We start from the raw sequence: 18,794 nt of genomic DNA, 5'->3' as shown, positions 1-18,794 counted from the left end.
TCTTACAACATCATTAGATGTTATGCGTGCAGCAACCGCAAATAAGTTTACTGTTAAAGTCTGCGTATCAATATTTGAGGTTTCTATATTTATTACATATGAGGGTGTTTAATTATTTAATGAATTACCATCCAACATTCCCGACATTGGTGCGTTTGACAAATTCAAAAGGCATTAAAGATGCATGTTAGAGTGAACGTAGTTGACTAAAATTGAGACGGCGAATGGCGACGTGTATCTCGCTCGTATAAACTTAATATATTAATATTAAGTTTCTCATGTAATGAGATAAAGTTTTTTGAACATATTCTCTTTTTATGTAGCAAACGAGCAGGAAGCTCATGTGATTACGCTGCCCATAGACACTCACATTACTAGAGAGATCGCAAATACGTTGCTGACCTATTAAGAACTTTGGCAGCTTGATGCGGGGCAAGAACTGCCTTAAAAAACGATCAGTTGCGGAACCGTGGACGTCGAAGTGATAGGGGTGGAATTTCATATTATTTTCGGCGTGACTTAAGTAAGAAAGGGGTTGCAAGCAGTTGGTAGTGTAGCTTTTATTAAGACAAAAATAGAAAACAAATTTATGGTCACTCCACTAACTAAAATATATTATACTAACACACATATCAGTATTATCCTCAACCTATTCTTAGAACTGTAACATGTTTAGTAACTAATTAAGAATATGTGTTGCGAAATATTCTCAACATATATTCTTAAACTATCATTTCCCTGATAAATAAAAAAATATTTATACAAATAATCACTTTCATTACTATTAGCAGACGACTGAAATGATTTTCATTAAACATGTTTAAGAATGCCGAAAGTTTTCTAATAATAAAAAGGGAGCTTACCAATTCTTAAAAGGTCGGCAACGCACTCGCGAGTCCTCTGGCATTGCGAGTGTCCATGGGCGGCGGTATCACTTAACATCAGGTAGTCATTAGTTAGGTCTTCTTCTTTCTGTAGGAATCCTCGTTAATGCATTCGTGTGAAAACCAAAGATCTCTCTTTCACCTTTAGTGCTTACTGATTACTTAAATGGCCCTTGCATATAAATGAAACATCTGAAATGTAAAGGAACATTTATTTAAATAAAATAAACTTATAGGACTAGGCTCGCACTCAGAGACTGATGGAGAGTCCTGACCGCTCTAGGTAACTTTTTACTCTTTTACTTGCTGAAAAAGACCTTTGAAGCTGCAGTTAATAACAGTCATCTATTGATTTTCTTAACCGTCGATTCTTCATCTAATATGAATGCTAAAATCGCCTATCTGCTTGTAGATGTAGTTCACAGTATACTTAGTGTTTTGTCTCGGTCTAGTTTAAATATGCAGGGCATGACGCTTAGCATCTAGCGAAGACGCGAATTTGGCGCGCCCCTCTAGGTCGTCGCACCCTTGGCTGGAGCCTAATTTAGCCTAAGGGTTAATCAGGCCCTGCTCACAAGTACTGTTCGTAAATGTAATTCTTGCTATGTAATAAAACAGTGGTAAGATGCATTGCGTATTTAAAAAAATAAGAATTGGGCAGGACACGTAGCTAGGGCGAAACTTGATGGCGCTGTAGGAAGAACCAAAGCTGGCCAAAAGGTAAAATTCCAAGGAGGATAGCTGCCATAATTGCCACACTTACTCCGTGTTGTCAATAGGAGAGGGGATTTATTATTAGTAAGTTTTAATATCGCCAACATATTAGCTTTTCAGTGGCATAAGATCGGAACAAAAAGGATATATTCATACGAACGTATATAATTATTGCACATAAAGAAACATACAACTACAAATCAGAATTTAAGAAATCATAATAATCTCTCTCCAAAGCCTTCAAAGCGCCCTCTGTGGCAAGCAACGCGTTCTGCTTCTTCAGATTGTCTATGAGCGCCATTTGCTTGTCAATGCGGGTAGTCAGGCATTTCACTTTCGCTTCCAAACGGCAGATTGCATTCTGATGCGACGCAGAGAGGTTGCGTGTCGCGTCACGGAATTCCTAAAGATTTAAAACTTATTGTAAATATTTGTTTTAGAATGGTTTTTATACGATTTAGATTATATATACTTTTTTGGTAAGTTAGTTTGGTTATAGTATATTTTAATTCTAATTAGAATAAAGTTTTATATATAGAACAGGGAGCAAATCGAGGGTGATACCGGCGACCATGGACATTCTCAATGCCAAAGGTCATTGAACATCTCTACTACAATACTAAATTTATATCTAGAGAAAATCGTTCATGAATGTACAAAATTAATCTAAATGAGAATAAATTTTCATACTCAGATTTATATAAAACAAGCATAGACACTTAATTCATACTTTTTCGGCCATCTTGGAGGTTTCGAGTTGTTGTTTGAGGGTAGCAATGGTTTCTTCGTGGGCAGCACAACGCGCTTCGACATTCGCGTTCTTATAGCGCAAGCTTTTAGCTTCGTTCGTCAGTTTGTCTGCTAGACTTCTCTGTTCCTTGTATAAGCGGTCCTTTTCCTGAATATATTTAATTTGAGAGAATTGAAATTGTGTCTTTGTGATGATGATACGTTTTGATTGTATCATGACATGGCTGGCACAATATTTACCCAAAGACCTGTTCGAACCCATATTTCCATTCCAGGGATAAAGAGGGCTCTTCAACTGATACAAATAATTAATAGGAAAAAGCTTAAGAAATGTTTATGAGATATTTAAATAAAATAAAAAACAACTATATTCCTCTTCTTTTAAATATGTTATTGATTAAAAAAATAACGGCACTACAGGCTTTTTAGTTCTGGGGCTCAGATCTTGCATGTATCTGTTTCATGATCATTAATAAATCTAATAGGCAAGTAGGTGATCGTCTTTTTGGGTTAAGACAAGCCGGTTTCCTCACGATGTTTTCCTTTACCGTTCTAGCGAACGTTAAATGTGTACAAGAGAGTCCATTAGTGCCCAATCGGGGATCGAACCTACTACCTCAGGGATGAGAGTAACAAGCTGAAGCCACTAGGCCAACACTGCCCTCATATGTTATTGTTAACTTACATTAATTCTATTATTGGAGGCAGCATACTTTGCTTTGAGATCCGCATTTTCCGATCTTAAGTTATTCGCCTTATTCACCAAAGTCAGTCTTTCACTCTCCAATCCAGCCAGTTGGCTCATGTGGCTGTCACATTGTTTAGCCTGAGAATTTATTTAATACGTGTGTAAACTCTATATAACAACACTCAAGACTGTTAGACACATTTTTACAAAGAGGTACGCAGTTTTTTGATTTATGCTAATGATAGTACAAACAAAGGCTACGTTTACTGCACAAAACGTTATGTGACTGAATTTCCATCTACAATTAACCAACCAATAGCGTGTACTATATCTCGATTTCCCTTTCTCACTCTCTCTCACTCTCTCTTAAGGTCTAAGTCGCTCTGTTCGACAAAAGCGCTGCACATCTTCCTGACGTTCCGTAAAAAAATTAGCCTCATGCGCCTAATCTTAGGTTTTTGAACCAGTAATTAAATTGTATTTTTTAATTATTTTATTCACATCTTCGTGATAGAGCTCGAGCAAGCATTCTCATTTTGCAGTGGCGTAGCAAACGGGGGACGGTGGGGATTCCTCCACTAGCACTAGCTCAGCTCCATGTAGAATTTGGGGATTCCCGCAAAAGGGGCTGACGCCGACCGGGGAAATTCTCCGTCCCATACTCGCGATCTTTTAATTAATGGTGTCCTTTATCATATAAAATTTATTGCTTTTTACTTTCGATAGGTTGACACCACCAACTTCCGCACCGAGTGCCACCCAAGGTTACTACGCCACTGCCAATTTGTAGGCATCAGAACAGATTTCTTAGAATGTCCGGTACATATGGTGCCGACAGAGGAGTTTTGTTACGGGCTAGGACAATAATGCGACAAAAATGTAAACAGTTACACAGTTTTAACTAAAAAGTACTCTTCTGTGTTAATCTATCATCGTTATGAAGGTTGGGTGAAATGTAGAATGTATCATTGTATGGAAAGACAAGCTCAAAACTCTGTATCAAATGAAATTAACATAGTTGTTTGGTGTATAGTATGCTAATAATATGTTTTATAAATGTGCATGTGTGTTCATGTTAATGAAACATTAGAAATCAAAATCTGCAAACTGCTAGCAACAGAGGACCATTTTTGTGAGAAAATCTTACCATTTTGTCTATATTAGCTTGCAGTTTGTCAATCTGTTCTTGCATCAATTTCAATTTGGCTGATAGAAACTTGCATACATTTTCAATATTCACACCACCTGAAACATAAAATTAAAAGTTACATGATAGAAGAATAAAAGAAAATATATTTTGCAATCATTAGTTGTTTTTAAAATGTAGATTAATTTCAAAATACAGTGTTCAGTTTTAATTAGCAATACAATGAAAGTTTTTGAATCTGATGTTTGTTCAATCTCAACCTTACAAGTAGAAAGGGCCAATATATATGTATTTATAAACTATAGTATGAATGGAAGTCAATCAACAAATGAGATGAGATACATACCCTTTAAAAATGACTGTGGCAAAACATTATCCTTAACATTAACTGAGACGAAAGCATACAAAAATTCTAAATCATTATTCTTCTTAGTACTTAAATTGCACCATTCACAAACATTTGTCACACATTTTTTTATTTCTATATTTGAATTATCAACATTTCTAATATCAATCTTTTTACTGTTGATTTTTTTTGGTGTCCCATTTTCTACAGTTTTTGTTTCTGCACACACCTTGTCTGATGTTTTAATGCTTGGCGTATCACAATAGTGCCTTTTACTACGGTGGTTTATAGGACTTGATAAGGAACCTGTAAATTCTGAAAATATGTCCTGTCTTTGCTGTGGACCAGAGAATTTTACAATTTTACAAGAGAAGGAATATAATTGTCAAGTAAAAATGGATTTTGATTTTAATAGACCGAAAATATTAGATGTGAAGTTTTATAGATATGAATTAAACAAAGAAGTGTAGCCACTATTAGTGTAAACCATCTACAATAAATAAAAACTCGATCTATTCAAAAGATAAAGATTCCAGATTAAATGTTATTTTGCCATTTACTTGACTTGATTTTTATCACAAAAAATATAAATATAAAACTCATTTTCACTGCAATGAATATTAAATGATAATACGAATTGACATGTTGATAATAAATGAGTCGTCAGCGTTTCAAAGGTTGTTGGTGGTTTTATTCAGTTTTTAAATAAACAATGTTTGTAATCTCACCATAACTTGTTCGATTTCTTTCATTAGTATTTCTGTTTTCTTTTCCAGTTGTTTATTAAGTTTTTTGAATTCATTTTCTCTGGCCAATAAATCATCTGAATCTAGCATTTCCCCCATTAGCTTTAAGAATTACTAAATTTATTACGGATAATCCCGCTAGCCGGTATGCTACAATTATCTTTGTAAATTCACAGTTGGTTGTTAATATTTTAAGTACATCTTTAAATAATAGGCTTAACATCGTTGCCATGGCGACACTTCCTATTTAGTCATATGAATAACTGAACAAATTTTCAACAAGTAGATACAAACGCTGTTCTTTTTTGGTGAAATTCATTAGAGAATAGAATTTTAGTATGAAAACACAATTAAAAACTAAAACAATATTTTAAATAAGTTAAACGTTTAACAAAATATTTTAATTTTGCCTTGTTTTGTTGTTGATTATGAGGATTGAACGCCATCTAGTAGCAAATAAAGAAATACTAAGAAGTAGAATATCAAACGTCAAAAACAGCTGTCTGAGGACCAATCAAAAGCAATGTTATGGTTGTCAATAAGCATGTCTCCTTCGATGACATTTCCTTGGACTTTCCATATGATTTCAAACAACGGATTTGAGCTCTTGATGCGATGTGATGATAGTTAGGATGATTAATAAAAAATAAAAAAAATACCATATATAGTTTAAAATGTATTAAAATGTACAAATGCCTAGAAAAACAGTAATTTCCACAAAGTGTCAGAAAGAGAGAGCTAATGTGCAACGGAGATAGATGAAAAGTTTATTTCATTTGTGAGATTTTCAATCGATTTACCAATCAGAACGAACTTACCACAGCTGACATTTTTTAGTTCATGGTTGAGGCGAGCGTTGATCGGTCGCTCGCTTATTTTGAAACGGTTTATACCTTGAATTAAGATTTGGACTGCGTTTACGCGTCCCGACATTTTGTTAACTGTGCATAATGTATTTGAAGAGAATAAGACACGACTTTCGGAGTGTTATATTATAGCGTAGGTGTTCCGTGTGGGGTTAGATGTTATAGCTTGCTTCAAAAAAGGTGAGTCTTTGTTTTATTTCACTGTAATGCAGGAGGCATTACAACATATGCCTAGATTTCCCTACCACGTATCATTAGTTTTTCCGTATTGTTCGCACAATGCTCTATTAGTTGGTTTCCGTGGAAAGTTAATTTAGCGTATAATCCGACCGATTCTGAATTCTAAAGATAAGTAAGTTTCGTGGTATTTATTTATAAGTTTTAATAGAAAATCAGCTGGTCTGGACAAGTTTTTTTATAACTTGGCAGGTATCCCTAACGGCACTAACAGGTAAAACAGCTGTTTTATTTTATTAGAACACTGGCGATAAGCGCTCTTATTTCTTTCAAGTTAAGAGTGAACTAGAATGTTATGTATATAGATACCTTGGCTGGCTTAAGTTGTAAATAGGGACGGCGTGTGTCGATAGTGTTTTTAATCCGGTTTTTGTAAATCATCGACCTTTGTAATAACCATTTACGTAATGGTTTGCATATGGATAAAAAACAATGCGCAGTTTACACATGGTGATTTTAGGAAGCTTTTAATATATTTGTTGAAAAAGTTTCTTTTTCATAAAAATTAAGAGACTAAACACTGAGTCTTTTTAATATTAAATATAAGATCCAACCCTATAAAAGTATACCATAGAACTCATGCTTAAGAAAACTTTAGAGTAGGTACTAGGTATCACTACTAAAATACAAAGCTGAATTTTGATCTTATCTTAATGACTACAACAATGCTATCACAATATAAGTACACATACATTAGATTGATCTAGTGACCTAATTATTCTATAAAAAACTATTTATTTATTTATAAAAAACACTTGTGCCTTAATAGGTGAACTTAAATTGACACAAGAAACTTACTAGATGTACAATTACTATACATATACTTTATAGATGAAAAAAAAACAAATATGAAATTACATACTAAGTATACAACAAGTTTACTAACTACTATAGGCACTAACAAATAATACAACTTTTGCTAACTCACTCAATGGACCATGAAAAAGATCCCATAACCTTTGTAAATTAATAAATAGCAAAAAGCAAAAAATAAAAATTAATAAAATAAGCCTATATATATATAAGGCACTGCAAAAAAAGATTTCTATGCATTTAGGCAAAATTAACAGTCAATGAGTTAAAATAAAAATAATAACGTAATAATTGTTATATGTTAATCAAGATAAATATTAATACAAATTTCAAATGGCCATGAATCTTATATAGATTATTCTCTCTCAAATATGAAGTCATTCATATTTTTTGTTTCAAAGTGGTTATATTGTAATGTTAATAAAATGCAATATCGTGATAACAAAGTCCATGTTAAACCACTTACATGTACCATAGCCGTTACTTAAAATATATGACAAAAAAAATATTTATCTCCTTTTACTATGTTGCATTTTTGGCAAATTATTTCAGTATTTCTAGACAGCCGGTGCAATTCTATCACATCTCAGACCAATAATAACTCTGATGATGCATTGTAGTTTAACTTTCACATATAAGCCTAGAAACTACTACTACTTTAAGTAATGATTCAGGCCTTGGCCTAGTATTGTTTGCTTCCTATTTCGTCAGAAGGATGTATTTAACATTAATTTATTAATTGTTTAGTGGGAGTTAATGTTCATGCGAATATAACACGCAATGGAAATATGTAATTTCGCTATTTTTACTGCAGTGTCTCTTGCGGTGATTGCCGACAATGCGTCTATAGTTGCCTTATTTTAGTAGCCGGATATCGAATCTTGGTTACCATTTTCTATAATTGTGATTAAAAAGTAAAAACTTTTTTAAAATGTTCGTCCGTCCACGATCATTCAATACGTATATGTGTTATTAAAACAAAAAAAAACTTTTAATAATTTATTTTTTTAATAGTATTTCTTAAAAATAAAATTTTATCCGTAAATCAATTTAAATAGATAAATAATAATAATACATTTTATTAGCCTCTTCACAGCATTGCATATTCATCATCCTTGTGAGAGGCTGGTGCCTATACTATTATAGGCAGTAGACTGTAGAAGTGCTGTGGTAACAGGTCACCAGCCTTCCATTGTGGACAGAAAATATACACACAAGAGATTAAATACTTTTACTATGATAAACAAAATAAATTTGAAGCATGAGTGGCTGTGGGTGTGCAAATATTTTTAAGGGTGTGTGAGAGAATTTTGTTTAAACTCTCTTCCTGTATAGTAAATCATAAATACGGAAAAGTTCTTTAAACTCTATTGTTATCAATTACTTTATCATAGTACATAGACCTCACCTAGAACATACTATTATCAAAATAGTTTATATTTAACAAAATTTTATCAAATGTTACATTTCAATGGGTCAGATGACAATGACCTATAATTAGATCTAGATCACAGGTCACGTGGTTTTTGGTCTGGTCTCAGGGTTATCGTTAAAATTGAAATATTTAAAATGCCGTTAGTGATAAGTGATGAATCATCAGCGGTTGTGAGACAGGGATGGTTAAATGGTGTAATTAGGCCAAGAATTACAAGGCAACAATTAATGGACATTATCATCGTTTTGGACATTGGTAAGCGAGTGTCAGCCTTCAATGTGCGACTCTTGTCCTTGAGGTCGAGTTTCATCTCCGGCTGTGAACTGTGCACCAATGGACCTTCTTTCTACGAACATTTAACATTCGCTAAACGGTGAAAAAAAATATTTTGAAAAAACCGGCCTTAGAATCAAAAGACGACGGCGTGTGTCAGTCACAGGAGGCTAAACGCCTATTTGCCTATTAGATTGATTAATTATCATGAGACAGATTCAGGTTTCTGAGGCCTAGACGTAAAGAAACAACTCAATTTTTTTTTACATTGGTATATATAAAATAATATCCTATTGGATGGAGATCATGGATCAGATCAGCTTCCTTTGCGTTGATATATTTTACTAGTTGACATAAGGAAGGAAAACAATTGAATCATTCACCTAGTTATACAAAGGGCCTAACGAGTAACGAGTTCAATTGAGTCACGCCATTGCCCACACGTGGACACGGCTTTGTTTGTGTCATAATAATATTATCTATAGCGTCATGGCCGCCATTTTTATAACCAAACATAGTTTTTTTAATACATTGCTCCGTAATTCAATGATTGGTAAAATACGCCATCTTTCTTGTGGAAATTATTTGATATATTAAAGATGTTTGTGATTTTGCTCTTAAAATACACCAAAATCAGTGCGTGCACGTGAACGTTCTAAAGCTGGTAGTATCTACATACTAATTCCCCGTATAACGCGATTCCAGTCACCCATATAACGCGCAGATTTCTCAAGTTATTTTTCTTCAGTGTGAAATTTATAACGATTTGTCAAATCTATCATTTGTTGTTAGCAAATTAAACAAAATAACTTTAGTGTTGAATTGTCAAAAAACCTTTTTCGAGAATACTCTCATATTTCCTACCGCGTTCTAAGTGGGTTTACTGAATATTATATCAGTCTGATATGCCTTCAGCAATCCAGTTATCGCAAAGTGGGCAATACAATCGATGTTGAATTATTAATCATTCTGTTCCAATTTTAGCCTGTGTCGTGGCCCTTTGAAGAGTTCTGTGACCTCAGGCGCTGTTCTTTGTAACTGGCCTTTATTGATTGCAATACATTGTGCTGTAAATGACGGAAGCATCTCTTTATTATTGTATTTTAGGGCTGCTGCCGAGCAACTGTCAGCGTCAGTTTAACATTTAAATCTAGACATTTTATCTGCGTACATGCATGCCAGTTTAGAGCGAGAGAGACATTGAGCATATCTCTGTCTCTCTCGCTCTAAACTCTATGCGTGTTCTTCATAGTGTAGTGTAGTTATAATGTTTTGAAGAGTTGTTATGGTTGATCCCTCCTGGCTCATCAACTCCGGACTAGCCATATTCAAAGCATCATCTTATGGCTGGATTCCACAGTCGGCTTCACGTTTTCTTTTGCGTACCAGCGTTTAGAATAGAGGGGTCTTCCCTGGGAGATACCAATTGTTTAAGAGTACACTGCTCCTTCAAAGGGCGGAGACCCACAGAAATAGGTATCCATAGCCTGCGATGGCTCTTTAGGCGTCCTGGAGGTTCATCCGCCCCATATCATATACAAATAACCAATGAATTATATGTTGATATAACATTTATTAAATTCATAATTGTACATACAGGAAGCTATAATATTATGCAAAGTTCAAACAAAGAAACGACACTGCGTACCAATGGCCATGACATTAAAGGATTATTTAAATCGTGTTTATTTATTAAATGTATTGCTATAATGTAACAAATTATGTTGTATGTATGTAATTTAAACTGTAGATTAAAACTGACGGATGTTTTTAAAAAGTCCTGGTCCGAACGATCTCTTCCAGGCAACCACTATGTGAAAATAATTAAATTAGATGATTTAACTTAGTATTTTGGTTTAGTGTTAATTAGTATTTTGGTAAATATTTATGCACTGGTCCCCTCAGTTGGTGCTACACTTGTTACTAAGGTTCCTAAAATAGCTTGTTAGCGATAAGGCGAGATGCCTAATAACGTATGTAACCCGTTTTTATATGGATGTTCAAGGTAACGAAGTGATAATAAATAAAAATAAATAAATAATTTGAATTTATATTATATGTCTCAGCCGACTAGCTTAATTAGCCGTACAATCTACAGCCTAACCTGTTTACTAAACAGCGCAGCGAGAGCAACTGGCGGCCTTATGGCTTTCGAGCGATCTCTTCCAGGCAACCACTGTGAGTGAAGGAAAAAAAAAATGTATTAAATTACATTATATATTCCTATTAGACCACGTAAAATGGCAATTTTGAACGTTAAATAAAATATAAAGATGATTTATTTCCTTTTAAAATAGAATGAGAACAATGTACTCGCAGAATAATATTACTATACTATTCAGGTCAATTATTGCATTGTTAGTACATATACATGTTCATACATATATTTAGTATATGTTATAGAAAGGATATGTATGTATGAATGACATAAAACATGAAAACTATATTATATTGCAAAAAAGATCTGGTTGAAGTTATTTATAGAATCCGGCGAATAATTACAATTACCGATAAAGGGACATCTCTAGTTAACCCTTCGAAAGGTCCACAACCTCGGGGTTTTTAAACCATACGCTTAATGCGTAGTTGTTTTGTATGTATATCTCGCAAATACAGGGCCCGTTGACTTTTGCTAAGTAATGTTTTCCGTGGGATGGGCTGGGCATTGTCGATGACGACATTCGACATATGCTCTATTTTTCATAGTTTTTATTGGAGACGTAAAATAGGATTTCAATTAATTAATTGACGTGTAAATTAATGTAAACAACGATTATATAACCATTTATTTTAAGGAAATTATGACTAATAAAATGTTCTGGAAAGTTTTCCTTTCAACAACTAAATAGAGAATTGCTTAAAGTTCAAAGTTACTGAAGTTGGATGGAAAAATATATGCAGCTATGGACGTTAAATTTATATTTATATATAATTCTACTGGACGTGTGTATGTCACTGAACTCCTCTTAAACGGCTGGACTGATTTAAATGAATTTTTTCGTAGGATGGATTAGATTTACAAATCAGTCGGTATCTAGGTTATTTATCTATTCAGCCAATAAACAGCTGGTATATATTTAAATCGTTTGTGCATGAGCTGCACAGATTTTGATAAAAATGTTTGTGTGTTCCAATAGAGTCGAGAATGATTTACATTATTAGTTTTTTTTTGTATGTAAGACGAGTGGACAGGACACCGTGTGTTGGATCCGCTAGTAAATATATAATATATAGTACACAAAACAACGACTTCAACATAATTGAATTACATTACTCAATAAATTTCTTATAAAAAATCATATTTTATTTTCATACTTTAAGGGTTGGTTTTTTTTTATAATTATCCCTGTTTTAAAACTCACTTAAGTGCTACTTAAGTTGGGTGTAGACCCATTAAACACGCTTTTACTTGGTCCCCTAATGTAAAAGGGTGAAAATTAAGATGATGGTTTCGATGTTAACGAGAAATCCTGTATTCGCTCGGATTTTTTAAATCAGATTTGGCATCGGCAATAGGCAATTTGGCATCACAGTCAGGCCAGCGACGCACTTGCGAGCCTTCTGCCATTGGGTGTCCTTGGGCGACTGTATCACTCAACATCGGGGAGCCTCCTGCCTGGTTGCCCTATTTTTGAAATCGCAGGGTAAATTGATTGTCGATTTTTAGACATCGTTTTACATTTCAACGTTTATTTTTAAGCTAAAGAATAAACGCATAAATTAACAAATTTCTAGATCGGGATTAGAACAAACAAAAAATCATTTTAATATACAATTAGTTTACATTAGTTTCGCAATGATTTCGTAATACAATTAATTGTTATTGTCCATAATTTAGTTGTCACTGTATGCATTAGCTATACACTTGACAATGATAATTACCACTTACAACACATTCCATTGTTTATTATAGACTTTGTTATTTACATTTAAAATGGTTCTCAATTAATAGAAGCAAAAGACAATAGAGCGCATTCAACAGTGTATCGATAAAATACATCACTACGATTTTATTTGCAATACGATGAGGTCTGTTACCTCGTGGGGGCTTTTTTAACGTTCTCTTTTTAACTGTACAATAAGTGCATGCATCGGTTTACTGTTACTGTATTGGTTTAAAGTATTGATTTCAGCGCCATCTATATTGGTAGCTATATGGTGTTTGAAAATATATATTTTTTCAAAGATTTGGTGGTGAATTATTATTACTACTCGGTGGTAGCTCATTGTTGACATTTTTATTTATTTATGTTTTTATAATTTATCTTACTGCTAACACATCCATAATATAAAACAATACACTTTGACAATATACAAAGCCAACACAGATTACATTGATATACATGTGTATGAAAAAGAAAACATAAGTAAGTACATTAATAGAAAAAAAAGAAAACTAATTAAACCTGAAACTAACAACAATGAATATTGAAATTATAATGAAAGCTATTGTAGTCTTTGAATATTCTTATTTGAGATTATGGTCTATGTATTTGTTTTTTCTTCCGAGTAGACCATTACATATGTTATGTTACATTGTATGTAAGCGGATATGGAATAACAGTTCTTTAGCTTTTTTGTTGGTTGATAGACACAGACTTAATTTATTGAATTTGCAGTAAAGTTAGTCAATGAGTGTCCTAATATTATTCTTCATTGGCAACATGTGGTTTTGAGTTGGCCAAATCTCACCAATATCCAGATTGAGCATTCTGATAAATGACCTAGGCCTGGATATCCATATAGCTCAACTCATACTTTTAAATTTATTTTATCATTATCATTTCATGTTTTCTATCACTTCGTGTTTTGTCTTTAAGTGTTTGCACATATTTACATATTAACATTGTATTATATTTTTCTGGTACCAATGTATCAGTGTGGGGAGTGTTGGCAAGCTTTTTTAATAAATAATTATGTATATGTGAGATAAATTCTCTCTATTCGATTCTCGGTGTATAATAATAAACGCCTGCTTTGTTACAACAATAACTAAGTATATTTCCAACACTTCTTATCCTTAAACAACCACACAGCTTACAATTTAACGTCCGTCTTCGTCAAGCGGATCGGTCCGAATAACCTCACTTATTTTAGATCGTATCAAGACTACCCTTCATTATGTTTGTCACTGTCGGTATCGAGTCAATCAACTAACTTACATCGAGTAAAACATATTAAACAAATACAATCATCAAATAATCTATACTGTAAATTATAAATATTAATTATAAACATAATAAAATTGTAAAGTAATAACATATCATCATAAATTCGTTACATCGTGAATCAAGTACAATCATCAAAATAAAGTAGCTTGTAAATTGAATATAAATATTATTTAAAAATAAACGTGATTTAAATAATAAATTTGTAAAATAATAACAAGTAATCTTAAATTCATTACATTCGGCCGTCCGACTACGTGCGATCTCCTGACGCACGGTATATAATCATGGTAAGGTTTTATAAATTCAAATAAGTACACTAACAAAATATTTTAGTTGCATGTGACCTAATTGTAACCTATCTATACATTTGGTTTTTATCAATTATTCATTACATTCATATAATCATGGTAAGCTTTTATAAATTCAAATAAGTACACTAACAAAATATTTTAGTTTCATGTGACCTAATTGTAACGTATCTATACATTTGGTTTTTATCAATTATTCATTACATTCATATAATCATGGTAAGCTTTTATAAATTCAAATAAGTACACTTAACAAAATATTTTAGTTTCATGTGACCTAATTGTAACGTATCTATCTATACATTTGGTTTTTATCAATTATTCATTACATTCATATAATCATGGTAAGCTTTTAAAAATTCAAATAAGTACACTAACAAAATATTTTAGTTTCATGTGACCTAATTGTAACGTATCTATACATTTGGTTTTTATCAATTATTCATTACATTCGGCTATTATTTTCTTATTTTGGACGTTGGGGGAAGAAGCTGGAAGACTGCTTGCGTTTCTTCTTTGATCACTTTTTGTGTCTCTTAGACTTAGTTGCTGCTTTGGTGGACGATCGTGAACGCTTTCTCTGAAGTTCGTCATTACGAGTAGGCGAGCCTTCGGGAGTCATCGCTTCATCAGTATTCATACCTCAAGAATAAAATATCATTTTATCATGTTAGTATATCAATTCATTGTCTAAACGTACTGAAACTATATGGATATTTTTAAAACATTTCAAAATTAAGTATTTAAAGAAATAAACTTCACTTATTTGAAATTAATCCTTGACTGAAAACAAAATACAATAATGATCCTTTAACGTTGAAGCGCCCTAAGGGGCACGAAGTATTCTATAGGCATACTTAACTTCTTATTTCAGCACGTTTTTCTTCTTCTAGGTACACATGACCTCTACTCCAACATACTACACGCTCACAGAGACATACATAGCCTCGAGTATCTAAAGCACACATGGCTCGATAGGCATACATAGCCTCTAGTAACTGAAGCACACTTGGCTTCCTATTGTAGGCACACATAACCTCTAACAACTGAGCACACATGGCTCGATAGGCATACATAGCCCCTAGTAGCTGAAGCACACTTGGCTTCCTATTGTAGACTTAGTTGCTGCTTTGGAGGACGATCGTGAACGCTTTCTCTGAAGTTCGTCATTACGAGTAGGCGAGCCTTCGGGAGTCATCGCTTCATCAGTATTCATACCTCAAGAATAAAATATCATTTTATCATGTTAGTATATCAATTCATTGTCTAAACGTACTGAAACTATATGGATATTTTTAAAACATTTCAAAATTAAGTATTTAAAGAAATAAACTTCACTTATTTGAAATTAATCCTTGACTGAAAACAAAATACAATAATGATCCTTTAACGTTGAAGCGCCCTAAGGGGCACGAAGTATTCTATAGGCATACTTAACTTCTTATTTCAGCACGTTTTTCTTCTTCTAGGTACACATGACCTCTACTCCAACATACTACACGCTCACAGAGACATACATAGCCTCGAGTATCTAAAGCACACATGGCTCGATAGGCATACATAGCCTCTAGTAGCTGAAGCACACTTGGCTTCCTATTGTAGGCACACATAACCTCTAACAACTGAGCACACATGGCTCGATAGGCATACATAGCCCCTCGTAGCTGAAGCACACTTGGCTTCCTATTGTAGGTACACATAACCTCTCACGACTAAGCACACATGGCTCGATAAGCATACATAGCCCCTAGTAGCTGAAGCACACTTGGCTTCCTATTGTAGGTACACATAACCTCTAACGACTAAGCGCACGTGGCTCGATAGGCATACATAGCCTCTAGTAGCTAAATTACACTTGGTTTCCTATTGTAGGCACACATAACCTCTAACTAATAAGCACATGTGGCTTGCTATTGTAGGCACACATAGCCTCTAACTCAAATCAAAATTTATTTATTCAATTTAGATACGACTTAGGGTATGCTTATAAATATCAAAAACGTTTACAAAATTCGCGAAAGAGCAAAACTATGCCATTCGTTCGCCAAACTAAGAGGAGGCCTTGTTCTAAGGAGAACGGGCAAGAAACTCAGCAAGTTTTACCCTCCCTCTATCTACATACAATAATTCAAAGGAAAATGTCATAAACTACAACGTCATTTAAGTTACATAAGTAAAAAAAATTAAATACAAATCTGTTCTGTGATTTACCACATTCACCATTACATACATGTTCACAACACTTCCAAGATTACAAAACAAATTATAACAATATAATTAGAACTATTTCCAAGCGTTTTCATCTTCTAGATAGTCATTAACTGTGTAACGTAATTATAGGTGTTTGTGAAGAAAAAAAAAATCTTCAAAAATATCCGCAATCTCTGAGCTTCTTATCATCTACCTTTAAAAATAATGAATTATTAAGGGATTTAAGGTTTTCCAGTTTCTCTATAAACTATGATATTCCAAGTAGTTTTAATTTTATTACTTGAATTCTTAATTTTCTTACGTATATGCAAGGCCTTTTTTATATTTACAGACTTTTCTAAAAGTTTTGGAATAATTTCTGACATATTTTATAAACACTGCGTTGTGATTATATTTTTTTTGAATGCATATAATTCATATAGCCTATTCCTACTCTTATAAATACAACTCGTGGCCCAGTCATCAAACTTGATATTTTTGTTGCACTTTGCAGTCTAATGGGTAAACTAAATCAAACTCATTTTGAATAACATTAAAAAAAAATCTTTTGCATTGACTCTCCGAATTATTTAGAATTGAGTAATCTAACAACACAGCACAAACCTTGGAATTAACGTTATGCCTAAAACTTTCAATGCGACTTTTTGTGAAGGGTTGATATTTAACGTGCTTGCCTTAATCTAATATTTTATCAGAGAAGCCAACTATCAGACCACAATGGTCAGAAGTAAGGTTTGTTATTACTGATTTAGAAACACATTTGTCACTCAAAAATATGTTATCTAAACAAGTCGCTGAATGGGAGGTGATTCTAGTTGGTTCAGAGAATTGGTTTACAAAATTAAAACATTTAAAAATTGAAATAAATCTAGTGCTTACTGAAGTACTTTCAAGTATGTTTAGGTTAAGGTCTCCGTAAATATACATCTTCCATTACTGACTCAAATTTGTAGTAATCCCCGGAAGGGGGCCTGTACACGCATACTATAACATAATTCTCCAGTTCTACACAAGATAATTCAATAACACATTCAATTGATAGACTTACAATATCCTTACGATCTTTGTATTTGACACTACTATTTACTAATATTAATGAACCTCCACGAATAGTATACATATAATATACATACACAATTGGAAGTTGTCAATGACAACAGTTTCATAACTTCTTAGCTAATGTTCTGTCATGTAAATAACTTCAATTTCGCGACTTTTTGTAAACAGTTCTAATTCTAATTAATTGCCAGCCAAACCTTGTACATTTTGATAAACAATTCTTAATAAAACTGGCTTGGCTTTTGTCTTAGGTCCTAGTTTAAATTTGTAAAAAGTACATTTTTCGTGGCAGTTTTACTATGTGTCACGGATACCTTTTTATTATAATCACAATCATATTTCTTTATCAATTTGACAGTTTCTTTAAAATTATATGCTATAACAGCTTAGCAATTTGTTCTTTTTTATTTTATAAGAAAGATACAATGTATATCTTTGGTCAGTGTAAATTTAGTATTTAGTAGTTTAATAAGAAACTTGTTTCAATCAAAATATAAAAAAATACGTCACTATGAAGACATGTCAGATGGTGCATAAATTGATTTAAATTATAAATCTGTCGATTAAATTTATAATCTTGCATATAGAAAGAACACAGTGTTATTTTACATTTTTTTTTCTGCCAAACTCCAAAAGTTAGTGATTGTTTGAGTAATGTGGGTTTTTTTTATTCCCCATACTGTCAACACACAATAATATTAATTAAGAGCTGCTACCTACACAATGATAATTTAATATTTTATCTACAATCCCTTGGTAAGACATTCCAGGTAAACAAAAAATGACATTTTGAGGTAACTCATACCCCAGTAACTGTCCCAGCCCATGCCCTAAGGCCTAACCTATCTGAAAATATGTAGGTATTATTATTTCTTTGAGTGTTTGAACTGCTTGTAGGATAAAACTCTGGCACGTGGGACTTTGGTGATGAATTATCTCTATTCAGCTGTGAAGGAACTTGGTCATTATAAATTAACTTATTACCTTGCTCAACAGCACAAGTACAATGCTTACTGGTGAGAGATGCATACCTCTCAGTACTATAATTACATAAATCAATGATGTCATGCCTTGCAGATACTTGGTAATCTATTTTTTTTTTAACATGACATGATGATTATGACATTATTATTTATACATTGCTCC

The 18,794-nt window shown here is 33.1% G+C and overlaps 2 protein-coding genes across 2 annotated transcripts in view; one reads left to right on the top strand and one right to left on the bottom strand.

The window, feature by feature from the left end:
* Positions 1–1,082: 1,082 nt before the first annotated feature.
* On the bottom strand, positions 1,083–5,691 carry LOC110995939 (testis-expressed protein 9). The gene is made up of 6 exons (XM_022263371.2): positions 5,258–5,691; positions 4,530–4,866; positions 4,184–4,281; positions 3,034–3,174; positions 2,329–2,496; positions 1,083–2,001 (listed from the first exon to the last, which is right to left on the bottom strand). The coding sequence occupies exons 1-6, from the start codon at positions 5,372–5,374 to the stop codon at positions 1,792–1,794; spliced, it is 1,071 nt and encodes a 356-aa protein (XP_022119063.2). The 5' UTR covers positions 5,375–5,691; the 3' UTR covers positions 1,083–1,791.
* Positions 5,692–6,093: 402 nt separating this feature from the next.
* The window catches only part of LOC110995922 (protein FAM214A), a 33,110-nt gene continuing 20,409 nt past the window's right edge, over positions 6,094–18,794 (top strand). The window contains exon 1 of the mRNA XM_022263333.2: positions 6,094–6,321. The gene's annotated coding sequence lies outside the window, so the exon portion shown is untranslated. The remainder of the gene's footprint in view (positions 6,322–18,794) is intronic.

Source organism: Pieris rapae, chromosome 15, assembly GCF_905147795.1.
Source record: "Pieris rapae chromosome 15, ilPieRapa1.1, whole genome shotgun sequence".
Classification (NCBI taxonomy): domain Eukaryota; kingdom Metazoa; phylum Arthropoda; class Insecta; order Lepidoptera; family Pieridae; genus Pieris; species Pieris rapae.
This window is presented reverse-complemented; position numbering and strand designations above follow the sequence as displayed.